Here is an 18923-nt window from a genome sequence, read left to right on the forward strand (position 1 = left end):
TCTTTGGGCACCCCAAGAATAACTTTTCTACACAATAAAAGTATAAAAAGTTATTTCTGGGATTATTTCTCCAGTGGTTGTGATAATGACCTCTGGCCTACTGCGCTTGTCACCAGGTAACTTCCTGCTCACCAACACCAGATCACTTCAGCGGTCATTCCAGGGATGCATGCAGATGATCCACATAGATGACCATCTAGCTGACCTCAGGGCTTTGGAGCAGGGCCTCATTGGAACCTTTGAAAATATCAGCCTGGATATGTGTGCAATTATAGACAGGTATGCAACTCAGTCAGGGTAATAAACATAACATTTTTATAAAAATAAGAGAAAGCATTCTGTCTGTGTATACATGAGTTTTATTCCACCGTCCATCTGCGTGTCAGGTGTGTTCCTAATCATTGTGAGCACGGTGGTCGCTGTTCTCAGACATGGGATACATTCAACTGCAACTGTAGCGGCACTGGATACACTGGAGCGACCTGCCATACATGTAAGTGTGCTCTCTCTCAGACACACACACACACATTGCTTTGTGTCTGCTAAGCTGTGTGTGTGTGTCTCCTGTAGCGATGTATCAGCAGTCCTGTGAGGAGTATAAGCACCAGGGGAAGAGTTCAGGGAGCTACTGGATTGACCCAGACGGCAGTGGATCTATCTCCCCCTTCAGAGTCAACTGTGACATGACAGGTGAGAGGTCACTGTGAAACAACTGTAGGGTTAATCCGTTTAATTTTCACATTAATTACATTTACTTCACTAGCCACTCTGGGTAATAGGGAAAAATTAATTGACTAGAACAGATTTAGTCAATGTCGACCAGTTCAGAACGATTCACTCCCAAGTGCAAGAACGTCTTTTGGCTCAGAAGACGACCGTAACAAGTGCGTGTCAGAGAAGGGGTGGGAGCCCTCCGGCCTAACCTACCCCCCCTCCCCCCCCCTTCTCTGTGAGAGTGGGCGAGGAAGTCGGCCACAACCATCTGCGTCCCCGGGCCTATGGATCACTTTAAAATTAAAAGGCTGTAAAGCCAGATACCACCGAGTAATCCGGGCATAGTATCCTTCATGCGGTGGAGCCACTGGAGCGGTGAATGAGCGTCCCAGGAGGTAGTAGCGCGGGAGTCGACCGTCCACCGGATGGTCAGGCACTCCTTTTCCACCGTGCTGTACCTGGCCTCCCTCTCCAACAGCTTGCGGCTGATGTACAGGACAGGGTGGTCAACCCCCCGAACCTGCTGAGACAAAACTGCCTCCAGACCTCTGTTCGATGTATCAGTCTGCAGGGTAAAGGGATGAGAGCGTTAGGTGTATGGAGGAGTGGGTCCCCACAGAGAGCTTGTTTTACCTTCTCAAACACTAACTGGCACTGCTCCGTCCACTGGACCGGATCTGACCACCTTTCCGGGTCAGGTCGGTCAAGGGGCTGGTCAAATCTGCAAAATTTGGGATGAACTGCCTGTAGTAACTCACCAGCCCCAAAAACAGCCTCACCTCTTTTTTTTGTTCTGGGCCGTGGGCAGGCTGCGATAGCGACGGTCTTGTCCACCTGCGGGAGCACCTTCCCGGTGCCCAAGTGGTACCCCAGATACCGTACCTCCCTCCGTCCAACTGCACACTTCCCATGGTTGGCGTTGAGCCCTTCCTGCCTCAGGGACTCAAGCACCGCGGCCACCCGCTGCACATGCTCCACCCAGGTGGTGCTGTGGATGATCACATCATCCAAGTAGGCAACCGTATATGCAGCGTGCGGACGCAGCACCCGGTCCATTAGGCGTTGAAAAGTGGCTGGGGCCCCGAACAACCCAAATGGAAGCGTGGTGAATTGGTATAATCCATACAGACTCTGCGACAGAGGAATCTGCAAGTAGCCCTTGGTTAAATCCAGTGTCGTAAAGAAACGCCAGTGCCCAGTCGGTCCAGGAGTTCGTCGACCCAGGGCATTGGGTAAGCATCGAACCGTGACACATTGTTCACCCTGCGATAGAACTGTATTGATCCATCCTTCTTGACAAGAACAATGAGACTACACCAGGCACTGTTGGACTCTTCTATTACCCCAACTCCAGCATGACCGCTAATTCCCGCTGAACCACTTTTCTTTTGTGTTTGGGTAACATGTAAGGTCACGACCGCACCGCCACGCCCGGAGGGTCTCAATTCGGTGCTCTATGAGGTTTGTGCGACCTGGCGGGAGGGAGAACACATCAGCAAACTGCTCTTGCAACTGGGCAATGTCTGTTCTCTGGGTCCCGGAGAGATGGTCTTTACAAAGGAGCAAGGCCGGATTACTATTAATTATTTTGGCGCCTCAGGCCCCAGCTCCTCTCTCTCAGAAACCAGAGAAACAGACAGAAACCATAGAAACAGACTTCGCCTCTCTCCATGCTTTTAGGAGGTTGAGGTGGTAGATATGTGTAGCTCCGCCCCTGTCAGAACGCAACACCTCATAGTCGACATCCCGCACAAGTGTGCCCACAAAGGGCCCTTGCCACTTGGCGAGGAGTTTAAAGCTGGAAGAAGGAAGCAATACACGTACCTTCTCTCCCGGTGTGAACTGTCTCAGCCTGGCCCCTCTGTTGTACAGCCGTTGTTGACGCCCCTGGGCCTGGAGCTAATTCTCACGTGACATCCTGCCCAGTGTGTGGAGCTTTGCCCACAGGTCTAGGACGTGATGGATCTCACTTTACTGGTGCTCGGACCTTCCTCACAGTTTTACTTAATCGGGTCGAGCACCCCCCGTGGAGTCCTGCCGAACAACAGTTCAAAGGGAGAAAATCCCGTGAAGGCCTGGGGAACACAGCACTGCAAACAACAAAGAGTCAAGCCATTTATCCCAATTACGTACATCTTCGATAATACATTTACAGAACATGGACTTCAAAGTCTTATTCAGACGCTCCACCAGACCGTATACCACCAGTGTATACCACCAGGGTGGTATAGATTTAATGCCCCGTAAAATTCTCTGTGTTCCTGACATGAACTGGGTGCCCTGGTCAGTCAGAATCTCTTACGGGATTCTGACTCGGGAGATGACCTGAAACAGCGCCTGTTGCGCAACGGCACTGCCTCCGGATATCGTGTTACGTAATACACAAGGACTAACACAAAGCGATATCCATGTGCGCACCGCTGAAATGGCCCAATGAGGTCCATGCCGATTCGCTCGAACGGTACCTTCATTAATGGCAGAGGACGCAAAGGCAACCCCGTAATGGCCGGGTGGTTTATCAATTGACACTCCGGGCAGGACGCACACCAACGGCGCACATCCCCCCGGATGCCCGGCCAATAAAATCAGGTGTGTGTTTTTTTCATATCCCATGTGACCAGCCATCGCGTTATAGTAAGCTCTTCGGCACCATCAACTGTGTGTTTTCATGCCCTGTCTGAGTGTCATGGCTCACTCTATACACCCTGTCCCTAATCAATGAAAAGTGCGGATATGACTGTGCTGCGTCAGGGTGCACCAGCTAAAACATTGTACACGCTCTCACGTTATCCCGTGAGTCTTGGACGGAAGGAGACGAAGCCACGAGGGTTATTTGGGGTTCCCAAATGCTCTTTTTATTTCGTATCGCACACAAACACGGTACTTCCGCACTCTTGTCGCGCCGCGCCTCCTCCCCGTCACTACTGCTCCTTTTGAGGGAAAAACAGACACCCCCACACACACACACACACACACACACACACTCATTAACCGCAGCTGGGCTGATTAACCCTCACCCCAGCTGAGGTTGATTAGACCTGTCCCAACGCCGTTCCCTGAACCACACCCCCGCTCCACCCACTCTGCAGCAGGGCCTAACCACACCCCACTGCCACAAACATCAATTATTATCGCTTGGTCAAAGGCTGAGCGTAGAGTATCTTCCCGAGACTGCTCGAGTGGAAAATCTTCCATGGAGTGTACATACCGCATGACCCTGTCTGCCATGAACGCACCCCCACAGCCTTCCCCATTAACTTGTTAAGCGTAGGTCCGGTGCTCTGGCAGAATCCAACCCCTCCCCTTTGTCCCTACTGCTGTTCATATTGGGACGCAAAACATCATTAACCACAGTTGGGGCCAATTAGGCCTTTACCTGGTACCGTTCCTTGAGCACACTCCCCACTCCCATCTGCAACTGAGCCTAACCACGCCCCGCCACCACAACGACCTCATACAGACCTGAGAATGGGTACACTTCGTGCGTGCATCATGCGTGCGTTAAGATAAGATAAGATAATTCTTTATTTGTGGGGAAATGTACAGGATTACAGCAGCAAAGGGGTGAAGTGCACACAAGACATAGTAGGATAAATATAACAACAGTAAATAAAACAGTAAACAGTCTACAATAGCAGATTAATATATACAATAATAAGTACACACAGGCAGAATAAATATGGCTATTGCACAGGTTGGATTGAATGAAGTGATTTGAGTGCTCGTGTACTCCAAAAGACCTCCGTCTCCTCAGCAGAAAGAGTCTGCTCTGTCCCTTTTTATAGAGAGCATGTGTGTGGTCCGACCAGTCCAGTTTATTGTTCAAGTGAACCTCCAGGTATACTGTGGTGGGGTTAGGCTGAGCTGCGGAGGGGTGTGGGGGAGTGGTTCAGGGAACAGGTGCCGGGCATAGGCTTAATTGGCCTTAGCTGCATGGGATCAAGGTCTGAGTGTCTCTGCCCTATATTTGAGCTGATGCCGTCTGGACCCGTGGCCTTTCTCACCTTCATCCTCCTCAGTTCTTACCTCACCTGGTTAAGGGACAAGTTGTGTACATACCGCATGACCCTGTCTGCCATGAACGCACCCCCACAGCCTTCCCCATTAACTTGTTAAGCGTAGGTCCGGTGCTCTGGCAGAATCCAACCCCTCCCCTTTGTCCCTACTGCTGTTCATATTGGGACGCAAAACATCATTAACCACAGTTGGGGCCAATTAGGCCTTTACCTGGTACCGTTCCTTGAGCACACTCCCCCACTCCCATCTGCAACTGAGCCTAACCACGCCCCGCCACCACAACGACCTCATACAGACCTGAGAATGGGTACACTTCGTGCGTGCATCATGCGTGCGTTAAGATAAGATAAGATAATTCTTTATTTGTGGGGAAATGTACAGGATTACAGCAGCAAAGGGGTGAAGTGCACACAAGACATAGTAGGATAAATATAACAACAGTAAATAAAACAGTAAACAGTCTACAATAGCAGATTAATATATACAATAATAAGTACACACAGGCAGAATAAATATGGCTATTGCACAGGTTGGATTGAATGAAGTGATTTGAGTGCTCGTGTACTCCAAAAGACCTCCGTCTCCTCAGCAGAAAGAGTCTGCTCTGTCCCTTTTTATAGAGAGCATGTGTGTGGTCCGACCAGTCCAGTTTATTGTTCAAGTGAACCTCCAGGTATACTGTGGTGGGGTTAGGCTGAGCTGCGGAGGGGTGTGGGGGAGTGGTTCAGGGAACAGGTGCCGGGCATAGGCTTAATTGGCCTTAGCTGCATGGGATCAAGGTCTGAGTGTCTCTGCCCTATATTTGAGCTGATGCCGTCTGGACCCGTGGCCTTTCTCACCTTCATCCTCCTCAGTTCTTACCTCACCTGGTTAAGGGACAAGTTGGGGGGTGGGGTTCTGTGAGGTGTTGGAGTGGGTTGTTTGTCCTGATGTGCTGTGTATGACGAGCGTGGACGGGAGCCAAGTTTGTGGAAAGGGGGGGGGGGGGCGGCAGATGATGGGGGTTGCAGGAGCAGGGAGGTCTGGGTGGGGGGAGCGGTGGATAGCGGATCAAATCTGTTGAAGAACAAATTCAGATCATTCACCCACTTTTGGTCCCCCACAGGCTGTTGGTTGGGCCCCTATCTTTCCCCTCCTTGATCCTCTTCCTCAGAGCTCCCTCTGCACAGTCCTCAGCTCTTCCTTGTTACCAGATCTAAAGATCTACTTTCCTTCTTCTCCTTGAGGGCCTTTATTTCCAGAGAGATCCAGGGTTTGCTGTTTGAGAAGCACAGCACAGTCCTGGTGGGTACGGTGTTCTCAACACAGAAGTTAATGTAGTCTGTAATGCATTCAGTGAAACCGACGATGTCCTCCCCATGGACAGAGTGAATACTTCCCACACTTGACTCAAAGTGTCCTCGGCTCCATCGGACCATCATTTAACTGCGGGTCACAGCTGGCTGCCTGTGCACAAGAGGTTTGTACACAGGCAGGAGGTGCACCAGGTAGTGGAGAGGGTAATGATGAGTATGTCTCCTTGGTGTTGGCATAGAGGAGATCTAGTGTCTTATTGTCTCTGGTGTGGCATGTGACATACTGGGTGAAAGTGGGCAGAGTGTCGCCGAGTGGATGATGTCACAGGCCGCTTCAGCATTAGCAGAGGGGGATATACGCAGCTATCACGATAACATGCGAGAATTTCCTTCTGTTCCTTAACAGTAATGTGCCCAGAGTTACATCATCTATCATTAACAAACACTGCCAGGCCTCCTCCCCTCCTCTTACCGCTCTCCGTTGTCCTGTCCGCTCGTATGATGCGGAACCTGTCCAGTGTGGCATGCCTGTCCGGAGTTAGCACGGTTAGCCAAGTCTCCGTAAACACCATGAGGCTACACTCCCGGTATTCCCTCTGATGGCGAGTCAGCGCTGATAGCTCATCCATCTTGTTGGGGAGAGACCTCACGTTTCCCATGATGATGGAGGGGAGGACGGGTTTGAAACGTCTTCTCCTGGCGCGACGTTCAGCCCCCGCACGGCATCCCCGTTTCTGCCTCCTCAGCTCACAGGGAACATCGGGTCTCTCCTCGGGTAGCAGCACCGCCGTGTCCCGAAATGCTAACAGCCGGTCCCTCATGTAAACAACGGGACCATGGCTGCGTCCTGGGTCCCCAGACACGGTGGTGAAAAGTGCGATAAGCAACAGATAGACCACGACAAGCTTGACGTGTCTAGCGGCCATAGTGTACTGCTTGAAAGACAATACACGAGTAGGAAAAAAAATAACAAAAAGTATCAACAAATATACAATATAAAGAAAAAATCAGTAGTGAGCGGAAACTGCTGTAAAAGGCAGCCGGAAGTATATATATATATATATATGCGCGTGCGTGCGTGTGTCCTGCAGTCAGTGTACGACACACTCCTAACTCCAAAACACCTGCATGAGTGGGGCATGAGGGACAATCCGCAGGGAAAGTAGGGTGAAAGAATGTCAAGCATGTATATTCCCTGTCGAGATCGACTGCAAAAGATTGACGGCACAGTCAGTGTGGAGAATGCTGAGAGCCATTGAAATGACAAGAAAGGAATCAAGGAAAACAGCAGCCAGAAGGTTAGAGTTTAAAGTTGAGCTGGAAGCCAGGCCACCACCATCGACCCGCCAAAGACTGGGATATGGTTCAGGTCTGAAACAGCCAGGAACGTTTTGACATTGTCTGACAGCATCGCCTCCTGGCTAAGGCTGTAGTTACATGACAGTTGATCTTGAAAAAAGTGGAATCATCTTCAGATGTAGTTTCATGCATCTGTCATACTATTCTATCCTGTATATTAAACACTTTTATATGCATCTGTTAACGTATTGTATAGTGCAAATTAATCTGCTGAAGAAGATGTGGAGACTAATAACTGCATTTCTTCTGGTGCTTTAGAGGAAAAGATTTGGACCATGCTAAAGAACAACCTATCTCCTCAAACATCAGTCACCAGTGCAGACCAGGAAGGGAAGGCAGTTCTACAGATCACTTACAATGTGACTGATGAACAGGTAAACAATGACGCACTTGACCCAGTTAACCTGCTGCACACTGCGCTGCTAGCAGAACCGAAACAGAAAAAGGTAAATCACTAATATGTACGTCTATTGGCACACATGATCATTTCCGTATGTCTTTTTCCACAGCATTATATTTCATTTTCCATAATTACACTAATCTTACTACTCTGTTGCCCTTAGTTTCTATAACTTAAGACTTCTTAGGGTTTGATAGTGTCAGGGGTCCATGGCAACTGAACGGATGCCAATTTCAACTCTTACAGGCACTATACTATGTACTACTTATGTATCCATCTTAAATTTGGTCAGCCAAATGCAAATACTGCTAAGCTTTTGCCTTTTCAGTGAACGCCATTACCATGTCGACAAAGCATTGTCTGCCATAAAGTAGGAAGCTGTTGTAAAGAGGCCTCTGACGCTGCTTAGCACTGGATATCTTCCGTCTCGCGCACACGCAGGTCGAGTCCAAAGGCTGCGACAAGCTGTATCTTAGGACAGAGATCTTAGGACAGTTTTCTATGTTCCGACCATGGTGCGACTGTGGGTCAGTGGTTAGCAGGTCCGTCTTTCAATCAGGGGGTTGTAGGTCCCTCAATTGTTCCCTGTAGCTGTGTCTATAGTGTATGAATGTAACATGATTGTAAGTCGCTTTGGATAAAAGCGTCGGCTAAATGACATGTAATGTAATCACACCGGACCAGAGGACACACCAACCTCCGGTCTTCACTAGGTTGGCCACCTTTACACCGTGAAGCATCAACGGGTCCCCTTCTAATCGAGTGGAGTGCTAACGAGAGCGTGTGCACTTGGTGTGGCTAGATTGTACACTGTCGCGACCGGCTTTCAGTGAGCAGAGTGTCCCGCCCATTAACTTATCCGATTGACTTCACTCTTTTTTAAAGGATGATCTGAAGGCCTTAAAGATGAATAGTTAGTGACTTTTCACCGCTTTTCACTTGACATTATGTGGACCCCAATAAACGCCCACTTTCTGTGTTTTGTTATGTTATAGACTGTTGCTTAAACTGATCCAATGCTTCCAAAATAATCATGCATGAATGCCAGTCAAGGCCTGAACACATTTACATGAAGAAACATTTGAATTTGTCATAAGAACACCTACTAAAAAAATAAAATGACAAGTTTTTAGACCATAATATATATATAAATTATATAAATATACATATGTATATACAAAAAATATATGTATATATTTGCTCTATATATAAACTATATATATAATTATATATGTGTATATATATATATATATATATATATATATATATATATATATATATATATATATAACAGATTTGTATAGGGCAGGGAAAAAGTTGACTCAGATAATGATTTCTTTTCCAGCAGTTATTTGCTCCTCCAGAAGACAATAAAACACACACATTTTACATTTAATTTACATGACGTGGTCTAGACTTCACGTAGAGATGCATGTATATGTTCACATTGTCACAGCGCCACCTACTGGCTCAACTAGACTTCTCGAATTTGTCCCAAACTTGTCATGCTTGTTACAAATCACGGCCTGAGGATATCGACAAAAGCGCCACCTACTGGCCAAAGCAAATAAGCCTAAAACGCATCGGAGTCACATGCAATTTACACAACCCGTTCATCGCTGCACCCAGCTATAATAATTCAAACTTCATTTTTACCTGGTTATTACCATCAAGATGTAATAACATTGTAAGAAATTTCACATAAAATAAACAATTAGCAGTTTTAAAACAAACATCAAGTTACATCAAACAGAGAATTAGCAGTAACTAATCTTTCAGGTGACTCAGGTAAAGCTCACAGCAATTTCAGCGTTAAAATACTTTACAAGTACGATTTTCGGAAGGAGAAAATTGTGTTCATCATTTAATATGAAGTTTAGCAGACTTCTAGGAAAATCCCAGGTATTTCTAAGTTGAGAGTTCATTCAATCAACTTATTATTGGAAGTAACAACCTGATATACTACTCAGCTGTTTTCTTTCACCGTGAATTGGTTCATCAATTCACAGAGATTCCTCTGAACAACATTAAAAAGCAGTTTGCACTTCCCTCATCACACTCACTTAAGATGAGGCAGTACTATGAATCATGGTGTCGTCGGCATAACAATGACATATTGTGTTAATAACATTGCAACACAGACTATTAGTATACATTATTTATAGATTTGAACCTCAGTCTGGACCCTTGTGGGACAACATTTGTATATTTTCAAAGCTAGAAAATAAACCATTAACTTATTTACAAAACCAATACTAGATATATTCATTCCCAACTTTTTCCATTTACTTTACTGGTTTTCCTATCAATGCAAAACTCCTGCCCAGTGCTAACAGTGCAAACAACAGCAACAGTGCCGACAGAGCTAACATATTAGCGCTTCTGTGATGGCATTGTGGGTGGTGACGTCGTCATTAGCTTGTAACTGTCTAATGCGCTCATTGCAGAGTGGTGGTCATGAGCTAGCCAGTTGCGCACGCTTATATGCACTAAAAGGCACGTGCGGCCGGCCCAGCTATGTGAACTAAGCAGAGAGAAGCCTGGATTACAACAAACAAAGAGGGAGAGAGACTTCATTCTCTGCTCAGGTAGTAATGACTTTACTACAGTTTGCAAATAATTGTTTGGTGCCGCAGATGTGCTCTGAATATTGTATATAGAACCGTGAATAAAGAAAATAGAAAATACTTTCACATGAAATAAACAGGATCTTGTTATAACAACATAAGTGCTACTTGGTCTCTGTGGTATTAAAGGCTCTGTACATTGGTGGAATATTGTTTTAAATGCATGTCTCCTTAAAAAAATAATCTATTGCACACTAGGTTTTTTGCAAAATTACAGTGCCTTATGAACATGAAACAATGGGTTTAAAATGACCCACGTGAATAACATAGGTCTTCATCAGGGTCATTGTCAGCAGTAGCTTGCACACATGTATTGTGTTAGTTGGAGGCTGGTTGTCTATGAATGTGCAAGCCTATTGGTACGAAGTAAGGAAGGGATACATCATCAATAAAGAGCAGAACAGGGAGACTGGAGGGGAGGAAAGAGATGATATGATGGCATTATGGCATGGATAAATCTAAATGATTAAACAAAAATATTATATTGTGACTTAATCTACAACCAAAACCTGGTCCACTTTTTTTTTTCTTTTTTTCTGTTCATGCCTACAAACACAAATTGGCTATAAAATCAACTTGATCTTCAATAATTTCATATTTTGAAATACAGTTTTTATATTGTTCCTGAAGTGACATTTAATAATTGTTTCTGTTCATGACGACAAACACAACATTGATATTAACATTTGATAGTTCCATATTGTGATGTCTATTGTGAGGCGTGGGTGCACAAATCAGGACGACAAGCAGTGGTTTCTAACAAAAAATTCTGTATTTAGCAAAAGATAAACTTAACACTGGCAGAAAGCCGCTAAACAAAACTCAGTTTTCTTCTGGTTCATTGTCTTCAATGTAACATAAACACCCTCTTTCAGCTCCTCTGCTCCCCTCCTTTGTTCTCCCTCATGCCAGTTCTCCCAGGGTAATCAGCCTGCTCTCTTTCAGCTGGGCAGCAGCCTTGGCCCCGGCTGCCCTGCTGACTATGGGAATTGGAGTTCATTAACCAGCTGCCAACAACAACGGAGAAACTCCAGTGTGTAAACCACATATGTGGTACTGCAAAAAGCAAGGTGTCTTAACTGGTATGTGTGAGATGTACATTTTCTTTCTCTTTCCTGTGTGTGTTTCCAGGTGTTGTCAGTCACCAGCAGTGCAGAGTACTGTGACCAGTATGTAGCCTACGCCTGCCGAATGTCTCGCCTGCTCAACACTCCTGGTAAAGTTTCCCTCAGCACTATCATCTGCAGCTTCATCTGCAACTTCTCAGTCATTGATAAAGGATCTTTTTCGTGTCTGCTCCGTGTTAGCTTTGGTTGCCTCTCGGCCTCTAGTGTTACAACTTTCAAGTGCACTGTGTTGTCCGCACAATAGATTTATGAGATGCTGCAGACAATTTACAGTGCTGACTACCAACTATTTATCCTGTTGTTACCGAGCACATACCAGTCTGACTTAGTAAACTGACAAGCTGTTGGTTTGACTCCCAGATGGCGTCCCATTTACCTGGTGGGTAGGAAGGGCCAATGAGAGGCATTCTTACTGGGGGGGTTCAGGACCAGGCATAAAGAAGTGTTCTTGCGGCATCGAACACAACTGTACTGACCCCAAACACTACTGCCACTGTGATGCTGACCTGCGCACCTGGTGAGTAAACCACTGCTCAGCTGAGCTGCTTCTTATTCTTTGTTAGGTAAAGTTACAGTTTCTGTATTACACTTAACTACAGTATTATAATCGCATTACAATTTCATGTCTTTCCACTGTATGTAGTATCCAATTTACTATATGTAGCCCTATTTATATTTATAGTTACAGGTACTAACTGCTGCACTGGGGCTCCCAGTCTACATTCCAAGTCTGCTTTTGCAACCTTACTCCATTTTGACATGCTTTTCAAATTTAAATTCAACATTCAACTAGGGCTGCACGATTATGGCCAAAATCATAATCACGATTATTTTAATCAATATTGAGATCACAATTATTTATCACGATTATTCATACATTTTAGGGACAACATATTTTTATTGCACTTTCACGTATTTAAATCAAAAAGAACACTGCTTCCACTGCCATTGTTGTGCTACATTCTGGCTATTATACAAATCTTTGCATCAGATTGGTTGTTATCACAGTGCATCTCGTAGAAGGAAAATATAAATAAAATAGTATCAACACTTTTTACCCAAAATGAAATAAACAGAGCACTGCTTTCACTTCCATGTAAAGCTTTCACTTCCATGTTTTGCTAAATTCCAGATAATATACACATATTTGCATCAAAATAAAAATACGGTTCGTATTCACCTGAAGCAAAATATCAATAAAATGTTTACCCAAAATAAAGGGCTTGTCTTTGGGAGGTGGATGATCCGCTGTCGCACTATGCAGGGTCGCTGTTATGGTTTTCTGGGTTGACGTTGGACATGGACGGAGATTCAGTGAGGTACCTTTAGCTTTAGCCTTAATGCATTCGTCGTACTGTGGTTTGTTTTTCAGGTGGTTAAATAAATTAGTTGTATTGCTATGCAGCGCAGACACAACTCTAACACACTCTGTGCACAGGATTTATTCTTGGTTAACATCGCTTGCCCTAAACCCCAAAAACTTCCAGACAATGGATGATGATCCTTTTCGAGGGGCTAGCTCCTCGGTTTCTGTTCTTGACATTTAATTGTAGATTGTAAAGCCCTCTGAGGCAAATTTGTAATTTGTGATATTGGGCTATACAAAATAAACTGAATTGAATTGAATTAATTGTCCTTTCACACGACACCCGGCACCTCTGTTCTGTTGTCTGTCTCTCTCCTCTTCTACTAATACCGGAGTCAACTGCAGACAGAACCTTTTTTGAGGCTGCCGCTGCGCATGACACCTCCCATCTCGTTCTTAGTTGAGGAAGCGCTTGATTTGATATGGAGCAGAGCAGCATTTTAAACGTCAATATCGCTGACGATCATGCTCATTTAATTGTGGCAGCCAAAATCGTGATCGCGATTAAAATTAGATTAGATAGAGACAAAGATGTTTTACTTCTGAACCCTGTTTATTACGTTTCGTCAGAGAAGTAAAATGTGGAAAGTTTATAAAGGGGAATATTATGGTTGAACATGTCAAATGCCCAAAAAAACCTACCCACGACATCACTTTATCAAGTGAAGATTAAAGTTGTTCTATGAAAAAGCAAACTATAATATGTGCAAAGAAATCTTAATTAATGTACTTATTTACAATAATTCTAACCCTAACCCAATAATAATAATAAACTGTTGAATGGGGCAGTAGTCCATTTTAGCGCATGGATCAGCTGTGTTTACTATTGGACTCTACAATACAGCTGTTTCTACTGGTTGCTGCATGCCCCAATCATTTTAATATGTAAAGTCAAACTGTTGACTTGGAAATCCGCGTTAGTTTAAAACTCCTTCAAATATTGTCGAGTGTAATAGGATTCAGACTTGTATTTGTGTGTTTGTTTGTTTTGTGTGTGTGTATGTGTGTGTGTGTGTGTGTGTGTGTGTGTTGATGCAGGAGGGAGGATGCAGGCCTGTTGGTGTATAAAGACCATTTGCCAGTCAGTCAGGTTGTGGTTGGTGATACAAGCAGAGCTGGATCTGAAGCCAAACTGACAATAGGGCCACTCAAATGCCAGGGGGACCGTGAGTGCCTCTCTATCTCACAAACACACACACTCAACACACACTCAATCTTGAGACTATGAGATATTTTACATCATCAGAGAAATATTACTATGTTGTATCCATGTCCTGCTGTTGTTATTTAAAGGGAACTTCTGGAATGCAGCGTCCTTCACTAGCCCTGCCTCCTACCTCCACTTCCCTTCCTTCAGAGGAGAAACCAGCACCGACATCTCCTTCTACTTTAAGACTTCGTCTACTCATGGCGTCTTTCTGGAGAACTTGGGAACCTCTGACTTCCTTCATATCGAACTCAAAGGTGTGTCCTTGTGTGTTTCGGAATCTTCTGGAGGACCATTAACTGTGGACCAGAGGACTGACCCTGCTCAGTGGTGAGCAGGGTCGTCCTTCAATCAGAGGATCGGCGGTTCGATCCCCGGCTTCGCTAGTCCATGTCGATGTGTCCTTTGGCAAGACACTTAACCCCAAATTGCTCCCGTAGCTGTACCTATAGTGTATCAAATGTGTGTATGAATGTTAGTTACTCCTGATGGGCAGGTGGCACCTTAGCTCCTCCTATCAGTGTATACATGGGGGTGAAAGAGGACATGTAGTTTTAAAGCGCTTTGAGTGGTGGGAAGAAAAGATCTATACAAGTACAGGTCAATTTACCATTACCATTTAAACACCCCTTATTAAGATAAGAGTAAAATGTTTTTAAACCCAATCAGTGCAGATAAGTATTAAGCACCACAATGAAGGTTTGTTGTGCTCTGCATCATGTTTGTAGTAGTGTCTTCTTTCATAGTACCCCAAGGAGTTGTTCTTAGAAATGTCAAAAAGCAACACTTGGGTAGCTTTAGTCAATAATGTACACCTGCCACTATAGTTTATATTGAGAGGTTATAGACCCTGTTTAGATTTAACTAATCTTATGAAGAAGGAACATGTTTTTACTTTAAGAATGTATTAGCAATTTATCATTTAAAATGTACTGACTAAGAAATGTAGACAGCGTAACTCACTCAGAATAAGGTTTTATTTGGCCAAGTTGTTGAAAGGATTAGTGACTTCTGATAACAATATTACATTTCATTTAGCTGACGTTTTTATCCAAAGCCACTTACAATAAGTGCAATCAACCATGTGAACAAATTCAGATCAACCATGAGAACAAATTCAGAACAAAAAGAATCAAGAAAGTACAATTTCAAAGAAAGCCAAACAAAGTGCTATAAGTAAGTACTATTTAAGTGCTACTGTCTTTATTTAAGGTATAGTCGGTAAAGATGTGTTTTTAGTTTGGGCGGAAGATGTAGAGACTTTCTGCTGTCCTGATGTCAATGGATGTAGAGTGGACCCGATCTGTTCGCAGCACGGTACGCAAGTACCAATGTTTTGAAGCGAATGCGGGCAGCCACTGGTAACCAGTGACGGGAGCAGAGTAGTGTGGGTGAATTTAGGTTGTAGACCAGTCGAGCTGCTGCATTCTGGATGAGCTGCAGAGGTCATATGGCACTAGCAGGTAGACCTGCCAGGAGGGAGTTACAGTAGTCAAGGCGTAAGATGACCAGAACCTGGACCAGAACCTGTGCCGCCTTCTTAGTGAGAAGGGACGTATTCTCTTGATGTTGTGCAGCATGTACCTACAGGAACGTTGTTGCAGTAATGTTGGCAGTCAGGTAGAGTTGACTGTCGAGTGTCACACAGAGGTTCCGAGCAGTCGAGGTCGGGGCCAACATGGAGTGGTTAAAGGTAATAGTCAGGTCGTGGGCGGGAGAGCCTTTTCCTGGAAGGAGAAGTAGTTCAGTCTTGTCAGGGTTAATTTTCAGGTGGTGTGCAGACATCCACAGAGATTTGTGCTGCTACCTGTTTTTCAGATTGGGAAAACGAGAGCATCAGTTGTGTGTCACCAGCATTGCTATGTTAGGAAAATCCATGTGAGCGAATGACAGTCGAGAGAGTTGGTGTACGGAGAGGAGAGGACCCAGAACGGAGCCTTTATGGACCCCAGTAGTGAGAGGACAAGGTTCAGACACAGATCCTCTCCTAGTTACCGCAGTAAGTGCGGTCGTTGAGGTAGGATGAGAAAAGGGAGAGAGCAGAGCCTGAGATACCCAGGTCCTGAAGGGTAGGATATAAGGATCTGGTGGTTCACTGTGTCAAATCAGAAGAAAGGTCTAGAAGGATAAGGACAGAGGAGAGAGAGTCTGCTCTCACAGTGTGAAGGATACGAACAGATGAGAGAGAGGCTGCTCTAGCGCTGAAGTTGCTCAGAGACAGCAAGGAAGGCAGTCTCTGTTGAGTGGCCGGACTTGAAGCCAGTCTGGTGAGGATCAAGAAGGTTGTTATGGTGGAGATACGAGGAGACTTGGTTAATGATAGCTTGCTCGAGAGTTTTAGAAAGAAAGGGAAGAGAGACAGGTCTGTAGTTGTTTACTTCAGACTGTAAAAACTGGTTAGGTTTCTTCAGAGAGTTAGGTAAACCGACAGTTGAGAGGGAGGTGTTAATAAGATGGGGGAGAAAGGGAAGAAGGTCAGAATGGACTGGAGAATGTGAGATGGGATGGGGTCAAGGGGGCAGGTGGTCGGGTGGGCAGAGGTTACCAAGGTAAGAACTTGATTGGGAGACAAGGGGGTGAAAGAGGAAAGTGAAGGTGAAGTTGATGGAAGTTTAGTGATAGAAGATGGATTAGTAAATGAGCTGATGCCCCCCCTCTCTACCTCTTTCTGTTTACATGGATCGTGGACCATGCCGCCTACTACTCATTATTCATAATTTGTCATTCATTGAATGGGTTGTAACTCTGTAATGCTGTTCATTCTATACACATGACATATATTGCTTCTGTCCATTAGAGGAGATGGTTCATCCTCTGTTGCTCTCCTAAAGGTTTCTTCCCTTTCTTCCATGTGAAAGGTTTTTTGGGGAGTTTTTCCTGATCCGAAGTGAGGTCCCGGTACAGGGATGTTGTATGTGTACAAATTGTAAAGCCCTCTGAGGCAAATTTGTAATTTGTCATTCTTGGCTATACAAAAGAAACTGAATTGAATTGAATTGAGAGAGCAAAGGAGGACAGTAAGAGTAACAGGTCAGATGACTTCTCTGTCTGGATGTTAAAGTCACACAGAAGGATGAGCAGGGGACCGTTTTCTGAGAAGATTGATAGGAGGACGTCTAATTCTTCCAAGAAGTCTCCCAAGGAACCAGGTGGACGGTAGAGAACAATAATGTTTAGTTGAACTGGATGAGTAACTTTCACAGTATGAAACTCAAAAGACAGTAAAAGGGGAAGCGAGAAGAGCGAAAAACTCCATTTGGGGGAGATGAGTAAGCCTGTACCACCACCCCAACCAGACGGTCTGGGTATGTGGCTGAAACAGAAGGGAGAGGAGAGAGCAGCAGGGGTAGGTAGATGTGTTGTCCGGTGTGATCCAAGTCTCAGTGAGAGCCAGGAAGTCAAGCAATTGCTGGATAGCAAACCATAAATGAAGTCTGTCTTGCGGTTAGCTGTTCCAGAGGCCCTCTGTGACAAGGTATTGGGTCTGTGTGGAACAGGTAGGATAGATAACAGAGAAGGAATTGTGGTAAAGGTTTGAGTGCGATGCCTATCTACGAGTAGATATATGCAGGTAGAGAAAAACTGATGAAACTTTTTTTTTTTTCATTTGCTATGGCAGGCACTAATTCACAGAACATTCAGAACAATTTAGTAAATATAAAAAATGGGAAAGAAGCTAATAATAATGAGATAAATATGCTGTGAAAAGGGCATGTGACCAAAAAACTTAAATAATTGATTCCACGTCTCCCAGGAGGCTCGATGGTCATCTTCTCTTTTGATGTGGGCAGTGAGCGAGTGGAGCTCAGTGTCCACTCGCCAGTCCCACTGAATGACGACCAATGGCATCGTGTGGAGGCTGAAAAGAACATCAAGGAAGCGGTGCTGCAGCTTAATGGACAGTACAAAGACATCAGAGCCACGCCCCCACAGGGACACACAAAACTGGAGTTCTACAGCGAGCTTTATGTTGGTAAGATACACATATGCCTCCTGTACTGAATGTTCCGTAAAAACTTTGACTAGATGTTCCACAACAACATTAGGGAATCCCACTGGGATACTTGTATGATGATCCTGGTTGTTTCAAAACATGATGGACAAAGTTTGTACCAGTTAATGATATGTAGTCAGGGCTATAAGTATTTGGATTGTGACATAATGTTTCTTATTTTCCTCTTTACACGACTTTACACAGATTTGAATTGAAGCAGTCCATATGTGTTTGAAGTGTAGACTTTCAGCTTTAATTCAATGCATATAACAAAACTATCTCATTAACCATTTAAAAATCAATAAATCAGATTCTCAAAAGTAATTGGACAATTGTCTTACAAATGGTTAGATGGCCAAGTGTGGCCGGTTCCCTCGTTATTTTGTGACAAGATAAGCAATTAAAAATGCCTGGAGATGATTCAAAATGTTGAGTTTGCATTTGGTAGCTGGTCCAGGGAACTCTCAGCATGAGGACCAAAGAGGTGTCAATGCAAGTGAAGGAGGCCATTAATATGCGGACAAATTACAGACACCTATTGACCAAATCAACAGTTTGGTCCATTCCTAAAAAACGTGGTGGAGGCAGTGCTATGGCATGGGCTGAATGGGTGCCAATGGAACTGGGTCACTGGTGTTCATTGATGATGTCACAGAGTTGGTATATATATATGTCACAGCGTTGGTATATATATATATATATATATATATATATATATATATATATACCAACACCAAAAGGCCTGCTTCTCAGTACTATATAGTGTGTGTGTGTGTGTTAGTTAGTTTGTCCAATTCCTTCTGATCCTCTGAAAATG

General features: G+C 44.6%; 1 protein-coding gene across 3 annotated transcripts in view; it reads left to right on the forward strand.

Moving 5' to 3' along the window:
- cntnap2b (contactin associated protein 2b) overlaps positions 1-18923 on the forward strand; it is a 74386-nt gene that overhangs the window by 33024 nt on the left and 22439 nt on the right. For all 3 annotated transcript variants that reach the window (XM_034555088.1, XM_034555089.1, XM_034555090.1), the window contains 9 exons: positions 117-279; positions 387-493; positions 571-690; positions 7644-7759; positions 11544-11628; positions 11900-12056; positions 13944-14071; positions 14199-14369; positions 17867-18085. In XM_034555088.1, the coding sequence (XP_034410979.1) occupies positions 117-279; positions 387-493; positions 571-690; positions 7644-7759; positions 11544-11628; positions 11900-12056; positions 13944-14071; positions 14199-14369; positions 17867-18085 (1266 nt within the window). The remainder of the gene's footprint in view (positions 1-116; positions 280-386; positions 494-570; positions 691-7643; positions 7760-11543; positions 11629-11899; positions 12057-13943; positions 14072-14198; positions 14370-17866; positions 18086-18923) is intronic.

This window comes from Cyclopterus lumpus, chromosome 17 (genome assembly GCF_009769545.1).
Source record: "Cyclopterus lumpus isolate fCycLum1 chromosome 17, fCycLum1.pri, whole genome shotgun sequence".
Lineage (NCBI taxonomy): Eukaryota > Metazoa > Chordata > Actinopteri > Perciformes > Cyclopteridae > Cyclopterus > Cyclopterus lumpus.